Genomic DNA, 17,955 nt, shown 5'->3' with positions numbered 1-17,955 from the left:
TTAGTGCCATTAGTGCTATTCTGTGTCTAGTCATCAGTCTTGTGAAGAGGCACATCTTATGCTGGATGCTTGACATGTTTTTCGTAATGACCAAGCTTAGTGGCGCTACAGAAAGAGTTAGCTGGCTGGTGCCTGCTGACCCCCAGTTGAGTGAGGCCCATGGAAGGCTGTATTGGGAGAGATCTGAATAACCTATCCCATTTCTCACTGGACAGTCAGAAAGTTGGGCTTTGGCACCGCAATGACTATATGCCATCCATAAGACTCTGAAATGACCACTTAAAGCTGTTTCGAGAAATACAGATTTGAATGCTAATTTCTGAGTCTTCTTCAATTCACCTTCCTCTTCAACTGTTGAGGCCGCTCCTCAAGTGATGTGTGGAGACAGTCCTTTTGGAACAATCTCTTCCACTGAGGAGGAGGGAACTACCCCTTTGTTATTGAAGGGTTTTTATAAGCTGGACAGTGTATTAATACCAAATATGTTGCAATTGTAGTTATTTGATTATATGGTTTAAATGACATCAAGTATGGTCAGAGTGGAGTTAAGTGATATTGTTAATTAATAACGTTGCAAATGAATCAAATCCATTACAAGGCAAACATGTCACATAATGACATCTCACCTACTCTATGATTATTGTAAATAGGAGAGAGAAAGTGAGCAAAATAAAAGACCAAGGAGGAGCAGAAGTGAGCAAGAAGGAGCAGCTAGAGGAGAAGTCTAAGCTCAAGAACAATCCCTCCCATTCCTCATACCTAACACTTATCTGTCAGAACAACCAATATGGGCGCTTCTCACCCTTACTTATCAACAACATTTGACTACCAATGCAACAGGAAGTTGCACAATGAGGTGTGAGAAACTATGCAAAAACTTCATCCAGCAACTCAAGTCTTTAACAGTAAGAATGGGAGGAGGGTGTCTCCCAGCCTACATCCATAACACAGAACTATCCTATCATACGGTCGAGTGACATTCTTCATGCATGTTTATGACTGTGCACGCACAACAGGCACGTGTCAAACATGCACAAACACAGTGATGGGATTGTGTAAACAGTCAGACAAGCCAAGTTCAGAATGGACACAATAGGTTTGAATGTCTCAAGTCTTTGTGCAAATGACTCTAATTGTGACATCGATTCAGCGAGCTTGACATTCTTCTGCCTCTTATGGTTTTGCTGCTATGTGTCTTGGAGCCTGGGGAGCCATTAACACGATATCAATCTCCCAGATGGCTCCAGTTTGGGCCTCCGTGGGCTCCCGGAGTGAACCTGCTGTCCGATGCAGGGACTCCCCAGGGAGGTGGGCATCAGGACAAACAATTAGTGCCAATGACAGATCCATGTCAGACGACATTTGGTAATTAGGGGAGCGTTCTGAAAGACACTCTTGTGTTCCTATATCCTAGAGTCTCCAATTTAGATCTGGGAGTCCCTGTCCCTGTCCTTTTCCCTGTCTCAGTCCCAGTCCCTGTCCTTTTCCCTGTCTCAGTCCCAGTCCCTGGCCCTGGTATAGTGGAGCTGGGAGTTGGGAGACTGGTGTGTTGTGTACTGTTGTAAGATGGGATGGTCCTGTGTCCTCACACAGCTTCTGCATGTCTGTGGCCACAGTTAAAGAAGCTTGAGTTTATAGGAGGACAGAAACAAGACATGATGGAACAGCACAATTGAGGACCCTTGTGTGAATAAATGAAACAGTAAATACGTCTGACAGATGTGCAATTTGAGAGTCAAATTATAGAAAATTACTCTTGAATTGCTGTCTGCTTCAAAACGGTGCTTGTCTTGGAAGAGAGATGTGAAAAAGATTATTAAAATGAAGATGGGACACGATGCACAGACTAGGCAGTGACGACTGTGCAGGCTGTAAATGCTTTTTAAGATTTTAGAGAGACCACAAAGTTTTAAAAGGAGTGAAACTTATTTTTCAACTGAACCAGCCAATTAAGTCTGAGGAACCTCAGCAGAGAATGAGGTACTAATGAACATGTGGTAGTGTGTTGGTTGATATTTTGCCACCCGTCTCCATCCACAGCAAGGTTAGGTTTCTATGAACTACACCAGCACCATAAAAAGCCCTCCTATGACTTGTCTGCTAACTAACTGACACAGGCAGACAGACAGGGAGGTGCTGTTTGCAGAAAGATTTCTCAGACTCCTGGTGGGTTCTGGAAGTTTCCCAGGAGTCTCCAGGTCTGAGGAACTGCCCTTATGTCGATGCGTTTGCTGAGCAGAATTTATAGGAAAATCAATTGTTGCTCACAGTCTGTGTACATTGCTTCTTCCAAATATTCACTGAGCTGCTCATTGTAACATAATATAGGAACCACACTGTCTGTGACAATAAGTTAGAGAAAGGAATAAAGAGTAGTCGATCAGTACAGCCTGTTCTCTCTCCATCGCCTTTGTCTGGAACAGGTTCCATTTTCCTGAAACGACAAGACAAACGGTTGGAGTGGTATCCTGGCAACAGTTTTGTTTAGGGCGGTCAGGCTTGGTATCAGATGGACCTGGACTCCGTGGAGTTGTTTGGAGTAACTTAGGTTGCCATGAAAAAATGCAAAGCATGCTCAAAACATAATATACAGGAGCTGGGCGTCAGAGAGAGTCTCTCTGTCTAGGCTGCTCTCCACAGGTAGCCATGTTTGGAAGTGCTGACAAAGGGGGGAGAAACACAGGGAGCATGGGGATGGAGTTCTGGGATGGAGTCCCTCCAAATGACACGTCCTTCACATTGTTAAACTAAAATTCAGCTCATCCCTTTTGGGTATCGTGTGATTGCATGTGATGAAGACCATGTTGAAACTGTTGGCGGAAAGTCATTGCTTTCATCAAGCCAAGGTCGAAAAGCCTCTGTTCCACTCATGTACAGCTTGTTGAATTGATCATCACCAATAATGTGATGACAGATGGTTTGAAGGTTGTTAGCAAACTATAATTTAATCTGACAACAGCTTTAATCATGTAGTGTTGGCAGTGTGACTCAGTTAACTACTTTGTCATTTTGGGATCCCTTTGAGTTCTGACGGTCTGTCCAGATGAGGTTCTGCTGTGGCCATCACGCTATGGGCTAGTCACCAGAGAGGAGGAATCTGCTAATTAAATCCTCATTAAAGCTATGCAGCCCAACTATGCTGGTTTAAACAACTCAAGGAAGACAGAACTCACACGTTCACAATGGGGCCATTCATAGAAGTTCACTTCTCTGGAGGAAAGGGAGAAAAAACAGTTGCTCTTAGCATTTGGGCAGATGTAATTGCGATCACTCAGCTCGTCTGATGCTGATAATGGGGCAATGGGAAATTCCTGTCAGGGAGTCATGGAGCAGGGCGGTTTCGCAACCGCTTTGGCAAGCCCTGCGCATACAACGCCAGGGCAGTGAATGAGTTGCGACATGCTCACATAGCTGTCATTAAACACTTTTTTGCACATAAGACAAACAAAACCCTCAAAGTATGTCTCATGCACTTTGTTCTGGAGCAAGGAAGACATGATGTAGAACATTACCTTTCTGTCATCTGTCTAACACATTTGTGTTGACGCTAGTTTTTAGCTAGTTGTTTGACTTTGGAGTGGGATAGATGGATGAAGAGTGACCTTAAGCATGATATTTCAGCCATTGGCCTTGAGACACAGGCCTTTGCACAATAGGCCTTTGCACAATAGAACATTGAAGATTTGTATTATATTTGAAGATAACTTTAGTTCATGCACTGTGCCTTGTCATGACATGGATCAGTCAGTTACAGTAATGCCATGAGCTAGGGCGCAGTCAGCACGTGGACAGGAAATACTCGGACCAACTTACACTGGGTACAATGTGTGGCACTTTGTGTCTCAGCAATGCGTTCATGAGCAGGGCCTTCATCAAGCCATTCAAGCATTGATGTTAACAAGCTCCTACAGGTGCCTGGACAGGCATTTGTGCAATGGAGGCTAAAAGCTTCTTATCAGTGCCTTGTGATACAAAGACCACCCAGGACAAAATAAAAAGTATTATCACTGCATTATATGGCTCGCATGTCATCATTCTTTAATGTATTTATGTGTGCTCTGGATGTAACTGTTTCATAAGAAAACAGATTGGATATGACAATAAATTATGTGCAAACATAAAAGTTGAGTCTAACACCAACTTTTCTTTGGTGCATAGGTTAGTAAGCAAATATTTTTCCTTTGGCAACCTGCCAGAGTGAAGGAATTTTAGGTATTTTTTGTCATTTCTGCTAAAGAAATATGGGAATATATTTACATTTACATTTATTCATTTAGCAGATGCTTTCATCCAAAGCAACTTCCAGGAGAGAGCTTTACAAAGTGCAGTGCATAGGTCACTGATATATATATATATATGTCTATATATATATATATATATATATATATATATATATATATATATATATATATATACTTATTGCAACTAAAGGCATATACTGAGTGACAACAGATATAGGACCCTTTATTTAAAATAGTTTAATTTTGATTATAGTACAATATCAAAAGACCTAATGAAAAAAATATAATCAGAATGAAATATGACATTTAATTGGTATTCATATGGTCTTAATACTCTTTCTCATATATATTTAAGTTCAGACGAGGTATAGGCTAAGTTCAATCGTTTTTCATTAAATATGTGGATACACAGAAACATAAATACCAAAAACATTCAATTTAACAGCTTTTAGTTAAGTATTACTAGAAAATATTTAATCATAATTTACAGACTACTTCATTGACTGTGCTAAAAGAAACCAATATTAGAAAGGCACCACAATACTCATGGTGTGTGTTGATGGATCCACTTAGCATAGCCAGTGTTTAGTACTGAGCTTGTTCCCAGTCTTCTGCGTTCATTTTATTCAGTCAGATCACCTTCCATAGCTGTACACTTGAAAACTGTAGGCTATACTCATTTACTAAATGCAATAACACAGAAATAACATGTTTCAATAGATGTCATAACACAGATACCTCTGATAGCCCATACAATATCCACTGAGCATAGTTGTATTATCCAGTGTAGTCACATAGTCTACGTATCATAATTAATGACTAATGAAATGATAAACCCTTTATATGCAATAACTGCTGTCTACAATGAATTTGGGCTCCAATCCAAACAGATAAATACACAGTTACACTATTACGCTACACTGCACATCCATCTGTGTGATGATCAGTGCAAAGTCTGTATAGGGCACAGATGACAAAGCATCATAACTGGACATGTGATGCAGAACAACCGTAGCTTGTCATGGTTCATGGTGTTTGAGGAAGAAAATGAAATCCACTGTCTTGTCCATCAGATTGTTCTGTCCTGAAGTGAAACTCTTTTGGCCAATGCTACTGCAGTTAGGAATATACAGAGTCTCAGTCCTCAAACTTTCATACCTGTCCTTCCTCCATTTGCCAGAAGTTCAGAGGCCACATTGCCTAAGTCTTGTGTCAGCAGCCATCTTTCCAATCTCTCATGTTATACGGTGAGAACGTCAGTCAGTAGTCCACTGAGATACAGTAGGCCCAAACAGAATCTTTGGCCGGAGTCCTTGTGGCTCCTGGAGAGAGGTGAGGCTATACGCCCAGCAGCATGCCCATGAAGTCAGAGCCATTCTGTATTGTAACGGATGCCCCAGCTGCATTGTCCACAAATATTGAGGTGTACTGTCCCACCTACAGAAACACAATAACCTTTTAAACATAGCAGAGCACACAGTCTTGTGCAGTGGCATTGCAAAGTACGCCACATCATTGCACAGCATAATTAAAATTATTAATTAAAGTAAACTTTGAGATTACATTTCCTTAATTTACTGAAATTTACCTGAAGTTCAAGCAATCCTTGCACATAGACTGTAAATATCTTGCTGTTGCTTTCTAATCCAACAATCATTTCCAATGACCTACATTTGATCCAATACAAAAACAACGGAAAATCAATGTCAGCTGTGCAATAAAATGTATTTACTTACATGTTAAATATGTTTTGGTATATTAATGTGCAAAAGCTTCATTCTGAGGGTGTTTTTCTGGTTTGAGGACAGAATGATCTGCCATGAAGTCTGTAGACTGTAGTAATGTTGCTGTAGGGTTAGGGTTCATCTCACAGGCCAAACTGAAAGCATTGGCTCCTGTTTAAATGAAATGCTGCATTTTGGGGGCGTATCAATCATGTTTGTCTTCACTCTAACTGCCATTGCAATGAGCCTTGTTTTGCATTCTCCACATTTTCATGTGTGGGAGTACCAGACTGAGTGGAGCTTTAGCTGGAAAAGCAAAAAGTGAGCTCGCTTTTGGGTTAAGCAACCCATCATAATTGTATTATTTATGAGGCTCTTTCATAATACTATGCTTCAGAGGGATATTTTGGTGCTCTACATACATTTTAGTGTTTGGGAGCAATTAATGTCTTTATGTCAGCAAAATATGCTATCACAATATGGTTTGCACACAAAACAGATTTTGATTGCTTTTCCGCCCGTTATTTACATCCTGTGTGAGATTGACATTCATTATATGCCTCACACATCCCAAAAAGGGCATTTATGTTCTATGTCCTGTCGAGCAGGGAGCAGCATGGTGTCTGAAGGGTCAAAGGTGAGTCTATAAAGATTACTGAGGCGACAGGGACCAGAACAGGGTGTCAACAGTTTCCTTTAAAGACCTGCTACACTTTTACACAGGAAATGCCTAACTGGTTCCACACAAAGTATAACAGACAACATGTTTAACAGATCATAAATACTTGCAAAAGTAACACTGGCATTAAACCCAGTTGAACTGCAAACAACATGGATTGAAAGACAGATTGTTATAGAGAACCTCAACCGCAAACTAATGAGAAACATAATTAACGAACTACCTAATCTGGTGGATAGTGCAATGAATCAGTTCTTGTAATTGAAACAAACCTCATTCAGTTTTGTTTGATAAGATGGATTTTACATGTTACACAAGCCAGAACAAACCAGAACCACATGTTTTTTGTATGCCAAGGTGTCAAAGTGCACCAGTATATGGTGAATTGGAATGAAGGACTAGACATTGAAGGCTTTGTTCAATCTTCAAAGTAAAAATGCACAGTAAGGGCATACTCACGTGTACCGGTGGCACAGTGACTCGATACAGATCAACACTCGGATATTGTCCCTGGCTCTGAGTTGGCTTTTGCTCCTCTTTACCTCGTTGTGGTCTGCATGGAGAAAACAAGAGGATCCATCACTGATCAAAAGGTCAACCATTTGATGTTGCCAGTTTGAGCTAGTAAGTGTTACTCACCGATATGAACGTTTGCAGAAAACTGATAGATGCCTGTGACTGGAGCAGTGAATCGTCCAGTGGACTGGTCCATGCCCCTGCCTCTCAGGAAGGCTCCTTTAGCAGGTGGCTGGAGGAACAGAGGGAAGTGATATAAATGTATAATTTATCTGATATTTTTATCCAAAGCAACATATGGGCTATTTGAACTTGGGATCTCTTAAAATGAAGTCAATTTGTATACCACTGAGCGACTGTTTACTCATCCCCATAGTTCTAGATAGTTCTAATCAGAGTTTGTTGACATATAAACAGGTTACCCATCTTATATTTTTAGAACTGATAACTTAAATGAACATTAAACATATTAAAACTTCTTGGAAAAGGCTATTTAAACTTAAATTGTGCATGGTAAATAATTATGCTGGTAACAGCATATTAATAACATCTTACAACAGAGTAATAACACTATTCCTGGTGCATGTCTAAGTGTACCCATAATGCCTTTTGCCTTGACAGACTGTCCCAGGGCATAGTAGTTCTTCCACTACAGCATGCTGGTTCAAACAGTGTCTATTTCTGTCCTCTCTAGACCCTATTCCAAGTAACAGACAGAGTGCCTTTTGTATGCTGCCAAAAAGTGATGTGGAGCAATGAAAATGTAGATATTTTTGACCATACAGCCTGTTTGAGACTGCGTGGTGCTGCTATGCTTGTGCCAGTGACCGTGATGGGATGAGCCCCTCATAATTCCTTCATTCTTATAAACAGAGTGAATACAGCCAGAATCATTTTGCAAAGACAGCTAAAGGAAGAGGTGAATCAGCAGAAACAAGGCAGATACATCACAAGAACACTGAGGGACACACAGAGAGGGAAATCTAAAAGAACTACTCGTAAATGTTTCCACCGTTGCTAGTAAACGTACTGTCTGGAAGTTCTGCAGCTCCAGCAGGGTCTTTTTGTCAACAACCACAGGTCCCTTCAGCTTGCAGTGGAAGGCCTCTTCTATCCTCCTGTAAGAAGCCAGCCCTTCCAGGGCCATGAAGGCTGTGGGCAGCTGGCTGGGACTGGTCTGTCTGTCCATGGCTGCTCTCCTCTCTGTAGCCTCTGGGTTAAAACACACAGGTACATGCACAGTCACTTAATTGCCACCGTTTTGAAAACACGGTCTCTTTCCCAAAGGGTAGGGCAGCACGATATGCTATACGTTCTTCAATACAAAATCAAACTTGACAGACAAAAACGGCATTCTGTTACTGTAGTTAATGACTAGGTTAAAACAGTGTGTAGGGTTACTCTAAAATAAATTACTACAATAATAAGTTTGGCTAGGTGTAAACTTGGTAAAATGTTCTTACAATTACGGCACATACAGTACACCAACATACACTGTAGCTACAGAACACCTTCAATTAACTTTGTAGAGATTACCTAGATTAAGGGTATGACATACCTTCTAGAAAATTGTCAAAAGCAATCCCATTACATCACCTTCGTCTTGTACATAAAGCATGTAAGTCCTCCATTTTGTTTCATGTACAGGAGTTTACCATCAGCGTTCTAGCAGAAAAGCTAGTGACGTCATCTTACCTTTGATCATCTCTTTGAACTCCTGCAGCAGGACTTCCTGGGTGACCTCTGCCCCAGGGGAGCCAGGAGGGCCCTGGGGCCCTGGGGGGCCAGGAGGACCAGGGGGCCCAGGCTGGCAGAGAGGGGATGGACACAATGCAGGGCATGAAACAGTCCACAGAATGGAACCTATGTTGTTACTAAGTGTACAAAAAAATATAGAAACGGGAGCAGAGCCCTTCACCTAAGTCATGTGAGATAACCAGACTTCAGTTCATGATCATAAAACTAGAGGCTGTGAGTCCAAAACAGTGTTTTGGATCAGATGAAGACAGCTGCAGTATTTACCAGGGGTCGTTTCTTGCGACACTTCCCAGGAAAGTTGCCGACGGGTCGTTTGACAAAGTCCATCCATGATCCCAGTGGGTCAACCCTTTGGTTGTCAGGTACCTGGATCCACAAAGAAGACAGAAACAATCCTAGAACTTTAGATCCAAGTAACAAGTTTACAGGGTGTGTTGCTGGAGTAACAAGTTGAAAGGACTATGTAACCCCCACTATGGGATAGTGCTAGATTAGTGTGGAGAGATGAACACATGTACAAGACACATCCTAATTGCATTGAAGCAGGATTTATATGCATGTGTCTCATCCCTTCAATATCAATTGCTCTTTGAGAAGATTGCTAATTGCAATATTCATCACATATTTTAGACTTGAATCATTTGGTAAACTGGCATACAATGCAAAGTATTGTACCTACCTAACTATGACTCATAATTTCTGCTTACAAATCATCATTGGAAAGTCTTGCCTAAAGATATTATGAAACGCTGCCAGAAATCCAGTCAGGTCAAACTCTCTTTCTTTCTCTCGCCTTCACTGTCTACTGATGTCCCAGACAGAATAGAGTTTTTTTTGTGCTTTAGAAAACCTTGTTCAGTCACTTTTTCTCTCCACAAGACTTTCTGCTTATTTTTCCTCTCTCCAGATAATTCACTCAGGTGCCACGTCAATTCTTATGTGTCCAAATAGACTTGGAAGAAAATAAACAAACCTTCTCAAGTGACTTTTTCAACAGATGAAAGTTTCCATGAGCAGTCTCTTCAAAAAGCATTTGTGGGTTGGATGCCATGTTTTAGAGCTCAATTAGTACGACAGCATTGTAAAAAAAAAAAACATACCAACTCTTTCAGACCTTTTAGAGGATCTTTTTGGAATTATCTGTATCCATATTCTGTGATCTACATCTATCTACATATATCTACATCTATAATGTAACGTGTTGATGATACAATATCTCCTGACAGACTTACATGATCAAAGTGAAACAACCCTGTCATGTTTGACTGTGGCTAAACTTTCAAACTAAATTCACACTGGCATTGTTTCATTTGGGGGAAAAGTTTCCAATAACTACAAATGACTTGAATCTTCCCCAAGTCCTTCCCCAAACATCAAGTGACTGTGGTTGAGATAGAAAGACAGATAAGGGAAAGCAGTGGAGGTGAGCTGTCTGAAATGGAATTTGTTTAGATTTGGCAAGAGGACGTGGATCACTTATCTGCAAAACTAACATGGCCCTTTCTTCACAGAAAGACTTGCCTCTTGTTCAACAGCAACAGTCACTCCTTGTTAGTCTTTCAATAGGCCTGGAATAAAAAAGTTGTCATATTTTTTATTTTCTCTCCTCTTGTTCCCCCTCCCTACCCTACCTCCCTTTTTCTCTCGCTCCCACTCTCTCTTTGTCTGACAGCAGACAAAATAAACAACTTGAGTAACACAGTTCCTCCTGCATGCTGCATGTCTGTGTTGTTGTGGTGCTTTTGAGGCTTGGCAACAGATAAAAGGGAGACAGATTTTGTCAAGACGAAGATACTGTTACTGCATAATCCATAATCCTCCACATCTTTTCCATAACAGAGCTTTAGCCAGCTAATTGGTTACACTTTTGTCTTTGGTTGATGCCACAAAATGCTGGAATTCTATCAGCATTTTTAAATGTTTCATATCAACAAAGATTTGGCTGCTGTTCATATTTAGCTATGATACCTATAGGATGCTCTTTAAGAGTTAAAAAGAGCAAATATCCATCAAACAGATATGTGAGTATCCTCAAAAAGAACCTATCTCTAACAATCCTACATGACGCAAGTGATACCCTCTAACTCTGACAGCCAGTGAGACACAAAGGCTTCTATACTTTGGCTGCTAATCCTACGGACTCAAAGAGCTACACATCTCTTCTGTTGATGTCATACATCATTGTCTGTTTTTCAGATGTCAAGCAACCCAAGTCAGCCCACACATGCGACTTATAATTATATACTTCAGCTATTCCCTGAATAATAATAAAAAAAGTCAGCATTTCATTGCCAGGAAATCCTCCCCTTGTATCCCCTTGTATTGTTAGTACATGCCATTGTAATTAAATTATTAAAACTGTGCCCTAAAGGATTTTCTATGTTCAAGGAAGTTTGGTTGGCGAACAAGGTACAGTAATTATTGCCATTTCTTGAGCAACGAAGTAAGAGTAATTATATAATAGCCAGGGTGGTTAGGGGCTATGTTTTTGCACTCTGTGAAGAAATGTATCTTTCTACAGCACTCAAGTAGACATGTAAAACAAAACTGACCATTGCAATACATTCAAGACAAAAAAAAATTGGATTCATTGTATGCAGGTGAGACTACCTCTAGTGTGTTCTTCAAAGGGCAGCATCAGAATCCATACATGCAGATGTGAAAACCATATTGCATGATGACACAGAAAACCTGTCAGAGAGGTTTAATCTGTCGTTGAGTGTTATTGAGGGTGGCACAAAGTAAACTATGTCTTCACTCGCATACCTCCGTCTCAGCACATAGGACTGAGGAACAAAGTGAGCGGACGGCAGGTCGAGGTATCAGTCTGGGGGCTGATGAGGAACACCAGTTCCTGTCTTTGATCAAGACTGTAGTTGAGTGCCGCCACAGTCTGTCAACATGTGTGAGTGCACAATGCCGTGCAGTTGACTAGGAAATTGTGTCACATTCTCAAGGTGTTAAACTATGCCCGACTCACAAAACTCAACACTCGACGATACACTGGTTGTCTCAGGGATGGTATGCAGAATACAAAATATTTTGAAACAGTGATATACCTTTACATTATCATGCAATGATGTAACACTGACCTACAATTTGGACATATGATTATCAAACATTGTTTGTAATGTTGTAAATCTGTAATAGAAGGATTTAAATGTTGGTACATGCATCACTTCCTGAATCCAAAGGCTTGAATTGGAAGAAATCATTCCTATTGCATTGGCTTGGTTATATAGTTTGGGAAAAGTAGGTTGATTTCAGCCAATAGAAGAGAACATATCTCCATGGGGCACCAAGCAATCAAAAACACAGACACCACTGAAACACGTTTCAGGGGCAATAGTGGATGCTGAAACCTCTGGCAGCCCCAGAATTCTTTAGACCAGAAAAAAGGCCATGTCTGAAAACGCCAGATCTGACTATCTTTTTCTTATTCTGTTATGCAACAGTGAAATATTGTTGCTTCTACCAACATTCGATGGCATGTGATGTTCACAGGTGAGGGTTTACCATGGGACAGGATGATAGAGAGCCCTCCCTAATCCCTTGTTTTTACATCGCCGTATTCCCTGTGCAGTCATCCATGCATGGGTAGCTGAGCTGTAGAGCAGGGCAGGGCCGGGCCTCTCCCCCGCTCTCTCCTCAGATGGCAGGGTTCCCCATGCTTCTGCTCCTGAGCCGGGGAGGACCTGCTCGCTCTGCCAGCCGCCTGCATCCCCATTGTCTTGAATCCAGGCTCGTTCCCCACGGATGCACTTCACAGACGCATATTGCCTTCAGGATTTAACACCCCACAGCTAAATATGAGTAGACATGCGATGGGTTCCACCAGCACTGAATCGGTCTGCCTTCACTCACTTGTTGATGTCTAATCTCAGCAGGAAACCATATCAAGAAAACGCAATTTTTAGAGGTACTGTTCTCTAGTGTGTTATATGAAATAGTATGACAATATATGTCTATACTGTATGTGTATGTGTATGATATGTGCATTATGTATTCCTACATATGCAGCCTTGTTTAGAAGAACAAGCATGCTTCATATATAGTATTTACAAAGATTGATTTGTGCATTTCTGACCGTTCCTGAAAGTGAAAACAGATGAAGAAGAAAGAAACACAATAAAAATGTATTCGTGAAACCTGCAAGAAAATAACCCTCCCCTCCTCTCAAAATAGAGTAAATAAGCTGAAAGAAAGTCTGATTGACTTGAGACACCTGTTATGTGTACAAATTATAGCCTAGAAATTGTTGAGTTGGTTCCTCCTTTGTATCTGTGGGAGGTAAACCAGGCTGTTAAACAGGCCTGTGGTTCCAGTTTCACATAAGGCTCAAAGCTATGGTTGGTTTCCATTAGGGGTGGAATTCTCCTGGTAGACATACTCATTAGTTGTTCCTCTTTTTATGTGCTTCATTTGTGGTTCTACGCACTGCCACGACGGTACAGAGACTTCAAATGTTTTTTGTTGAGTAGAAACAGGTTTATGAGGTAACACTTTTTAACACATTTAGATCAGTGTGTATGGAACAGCATGGCAAAATACAAATATAAAAATGTATTATTACCACACATTATCTAGTAGTATTTAGATACGTTTCTATCAGATATGTTATGCATTACTAGTGCTGGGAATATCTGTTGTAGTGGTAAATTATTGTGGTTATTAAGACTCCAATGTGAATCAAAGGTGAAGGAACATGACCAGCACATGATACGCATCAGGCAAGATTAAGGGATTTCTATAAATCTGGCATCAATCAAAAGTTATTAAAATGAAAATAAATCCAAATGAAACAGGCCACTATGCCTGATGTGTAAAAAGGAGCAGTATTTCTGGCAAATTTAATGAAGCGCAAAGGAATATCCTCCTGACAGTTTATTTTACTTGCAGATTTCAGATGTAATGACAAACGATCGTTTATTATTGTTCAGATTTCAATGAGTTCAGTGATTAATCATGTGGTGTTAAATAAGCATGGCCCGTTTTGACGTTCACACCATTAAAGGAGACAACATGGGTCTCCAAAACACACTCTCTATGTTGTGTTTCAGTCTCTGAATGAGTATGGGGGTTTGGACTTGGTGGGGAGGCTAGACTGGGTACACCTTTAGCCTCAGAGAGAGATGTGTCTGTGGCAGTGAGGCTGTATCCTGTGGGATCGACCCATTCCCCTGTGGTAGGGGCGCCAGATCAAAAAGGTCCTATATACCCCTGCATTAATCATCATTGTGGATGAGAGGAAGGGAAACACAAACCCTCCCTTAGGGCAGACCTTAGCCATTACTCAACAGGCTAGGCGTGATGTTTGACCTAACTGCCTCAATTACTGCCATCATAGAGACCTCTGCTGATATCTCTCACTATATCTCCCTCTCAGAAAGGAGGGAAATAAAACACATTTTGCATACTTACATTTTTATCAGTTGCATGTTTTGTGGCTTGAATATAATTAAACCCCACACCTTTCCAGTAAAACTGAAAATATTTAATCACGTATCCCAAAACTTCACTCAGTGCACCACTCCACACCTCACTATTGTGATCAATTTCAAATGGAAAATCTCTTGTGGAATGTAGTCTGCTGCACCCTGCCAACAGTCCACACTGGGGATATGCCAGATAGAAAATGAATGCCATCGCAAGTTTCCACTGGGCAAAAGAAAAAACATGTAAATGTATAAACCCTTGGTTTTCTTGAAAATACTTGTTTTATACCCTGCCAAGACAACTCCAATAATAAATTGTTGTTTTCTACAAGACATCATAGGTACAGATGTGTGAGGTGAGAAAATTGGGAAAATGAACTTCAGTTGGCACCATTAAGCAAAACATTACATGCAGTATACACGGTGTGTAGTCTCACTAAATTCCAGACAGAGCGGGGCTATGCTACGTACTGTATACATTTTCCAACCTTGAACAGGCCCTTCTTAACCTTTAAGATTTGAGCTTAAAAGCCAAGTCCTCATCAGAGGTGACAGTGTTTGGCAGAGACACTATCTGGCATAACATTGGGTCTTAGGAGTGATTATGTCATTACCCTAAGATTGTGGGAGACGAGATGAAAAGAATGTAAGTGAGGGGGGCACAGGGGGCTAATCCTTGTCGAGGTGTCCTCTTTCAGGACCCTTTCTATGGGGCTTTGTGAGGGGCTTACACGGCATGCTGCCCCAGTTTTCGAGGCCGCACCGCCCCTATCGGATGTCCCAGACACAGCGGAGTCAGACCGGCCTGTGAATGACAGAATCAATGGGCTGGGAAAAGTATAGCCAAAGGTCTTTAAATATCTACCCACCTAACTTTCCCAGGAATTACATCATGGCAGTAGGCCTGTCGAGCTAAGGGGGAAACTGCAGAAGGCTCGTGGAGGCAAAGACACCCCCTCTTGGGATGGGAGAGAGAAGTCAAGTCCCAACGGGGTGCAATCTGCAGCAGCCTGAGGGTTGACACAAGGTCATCCTTCATAGCCGCTGCTTTTACAGGGTGAATCAAGCCAAATAAACACTGCCATGCCACAACGAGCTGCAGAGCTCATGTGTTTTTAAGAATACAGAGATCACCTCATGGTTGGAAAAAAATGTTGGAGATGCTGCCAAGAGAACTGACCTCCAGAGACAACCTGAAGGAGTCAGGGAGGGAGGTTTGGTGTAATGGGGATGGGTCAGAAAGAGTAATTTGAGAATGCCAACACAACGGGTGGGCTGAAAGCAAAACAAATAGCCCATGGAAACCCATACAAATATGAAACACCAGCAATATACCAATAAACAGCAATGTCAAAGATCAAGTGTTGTTTTCAAAAAGGAAACTTTGTTGAAACCTAATTTTGCTTGAAAGCATACAGTGTGCATTATTTTTTTCAAATATCAACAATTACGTTTTTCCTTAACCTGCCAAATCTTACAAACTACAGCTGCACAGTTTGACATGTATTCTGATCATGTGCCATACCAAGTTTTGGGAAATTACAATTGTCTCCATTTAGGTTACCCGCATGTGTCTTGATTCATCAATACTCCTTAAACATGATAGTCTGGAAAATTGGTGGCAGACACACATTGTGAGGACTAATTGATGCATTGATCAGTCTTTGGATGTGCACATTCCTGACATTCCTCAGGAAGTCATCCATTTATTCTTTCACACATCTGAGACTGTTTCACTGTCTGAGGCTTGACCCATTAGGGCACACCTGTCCTACACTGGGTTTTCACCTAGAACATATCTTCTACTCGTACTGCAGTATCTTGTATAAAGTCCAAGTGACAATGTCAACAAAAAAATCACTACTGTAGTTCAGATGGGTAACATATGTTTGGATGAGATATTAGACACTTTGGTTTGATTTTAACTATGGCACATGTACTTTCATGAACAGGGCCAGAATACTCTTCATAAGGTATAACAAAATGCAGTACACATATGAAATACAAAATAACTCTACTTCCCTAAAGATAACACCCATATGCATTCAGAGGATCATTTTACACCAGGCCAGTTGCAAAAGGGCATAGTCATAGAGTCTCTATAGAGTCATAAAGACTATGAGATATTCCAACCTTACCTTGGTGCTTCCACCAACTTCTTCACTGTTGGAGAGAGTAGCATTGAAAGTCTCAGTGTGCTGTGGGTTGGTCTCCTTTGGCCTCTTCCTCTCCTTCTTGGCATCCACCCCTTCCAGCAGGACACACTGAGTCCACAACACTGCAGCCACCACTGCCAGAGGCCCACACCACATCTTCCCTCGCCACCGAATCAACACGAGGATCCGTGCAGAATGATCTGAATCCTCTAAGGAGGATTGTGTTCTGTCAGACAGACAGAGGCTGCTGCCTGATGCCTGCTCACTAATGCAGAGCTCTCAGTAGGGTAAAGGAGAGGGCTGCAGCTCTGAGGGTCTCTTGAGGGTCTGAGGGGGGCTGTCAGACTGACTGCTGCTGCTGCTGCTGTTGCTGCTCTGGTCCTGATGAGCTCTGAGCAAGCAGAGTGTTGCTGGGGTACCGCTAACTCTAGTCTGGAAGCCAGGCGGTTTACTCAGCTATGAAATGTCAAGTGGAATGGTCCAAAGGAATGACAGATCAGCGCAAATCTGACAGCAAATAAACCCATTAGTGAGATTTTTCACGCTTTCTGCTCTGTTGGGGGGTGAGGGGTGGGGGGACACAAGGGGCGATGGGAGAGTTGGAGAGGAGGGGCGGTCGAAGCTGGGGGTGGGTGGGAGGGAGTCCAATGATAGAGATGGATAGTAATCCTCTCTATCCCACCTCTCTCTTGATGTTACTCTGGGCGACTGGTCTTCCTCATAGTACCGTGCAGTTGTTGGGAGAGGTGGGACCTGCCATTCAGCATTCAATCTGTCGCTCCTCACATACGTTGCTCACAAGAGTGGAGAGAGATGAAAAGTCCAGGAACAGTTGGAGATGGTTCACTTTTCTCAGTCTTTGACCTTCTGTCTTCTGTTACAGGGTAAATGTGTTCCCAGCTCCAGAAAGAAACAAAGAAGTTAAAAAAAAAAATCAAACTTCTCCGGCTTCTGGCCAATTGAACCAGTAGCTCACGTCTCACTGGTTTTCATTCATCAAGTATAAGAAAGTGCGCATTTTCAGAAAGCCCTGTTTGTATGTGCATGTGTGGTAGGTCCCTGCTTGCTCCGTTACACTCACTCTCCCTGTGCGTCTCTGTAAACTCCCTCTCTGTGACTGAGCTTACAGGAGGGCTCTGACTGGAGTTGTATCATCACCCTCTCTCCCTCCCTCTTTCTCTCTCCCCCACTCCATCTTCTCCCTACCCTTGCCTATATTTTTCAACAGTGAACTGGCAATCCCATTGGTTTGTTCAGCTCTGTTTTATCTCATAGATGAAATGCTCAGAAAGCTAGGGAGGTTCCTTGGAAGACAAGTTACAGTGTGTATTGGTCTCTAGCTCTCACCGTGTGAGTGTGTGTGACTGTCTCCTAAGTTGCCTTGTGTTTTAAGATCCAAACGAAAAACGACAACTAATGTAGGAAAACGGACCGTATATGCATTGT

General features: G+C 41.7%; 1 protein-coding gene across 1 annotated transcript; it reads right to left on the bottom strand.

Annotated features, from left to right (window-relative positions):
* Positions 1 to 4,459: 4,459 nt before the first annotated feature.
* c1qtnf12 (C1q and TNF related 12) lies at positions 4,460 to 17,841 on the bottom strand. The gene is made up of 8 exons (XM_047040008.1): positions 16,492 to 17,841; positions 9,183 to 9,284; positions 8,856 to 8,967; positions 8,191 to 8,372; positions 7,284 to 7,392; positions 7,104 to 7,197; positions 5,830 to 5,908; positions 4,460 to 5,678 (listed from the first exon to the last, which is right to left on the bottom strand). Exons 1-8 carry the CDS (start codon positions 16,663 to 16,665, stop codon positions 5,580 to 5,582), a joined length of 951 nt encoding a protein of 316 aa, XP_046895964.1. The 5' UTR covers positions 16,666 to 17,841; the 3' UTR covers positions 4,460 to 5,579.
* Between the last annotated feature and the right edge of the window lie 114 nt (positions 17,842 to 17,955).

This window comes from Hypomesus transpacificus, chromosome 18, assembly GCF_021917145.1.
Source record: "Hypomesus transpacificus isolate Combined female chromosome 18, fHypTra1, whole genome shotgun sequence".
NCBI classification, from domain to species: Eukaryota; Metazoa; Chordata; class Actinopteri; order Osmeriformes; family Osmeridae; genus Hypomesus; species Hypomesus transpacificus.
The sequence above is the reverse complement of the archived record's forward strand: the minus strand, read 5'-3'. Positions and strand labels throughout refer to the sequence as shown.

Coding starts and splice junctions, on each gene's coding strand:
- c1qtnf12 (XM_047040008.1), bottom strand. CDS start 16,665: ATGTGGTGTGGGCCTCTGGCAGTGGTGGCTGCAGTGTTGTGGACTCAG. Junction 8,968..9,182: donor GTCGCAAGAAACGACCCCTG/GTAAATACTGCA, acceptor CCTCTCTGCCAG/CCTGGGCCCCCTGGTCCTCC. Junction 5,909..7,103: donor TCACTGTGCCACCGGTACAC/GTGAGTATGCCC, acceptor GATCAAATGTAG/GTCATTGGAAATGATTGTTG.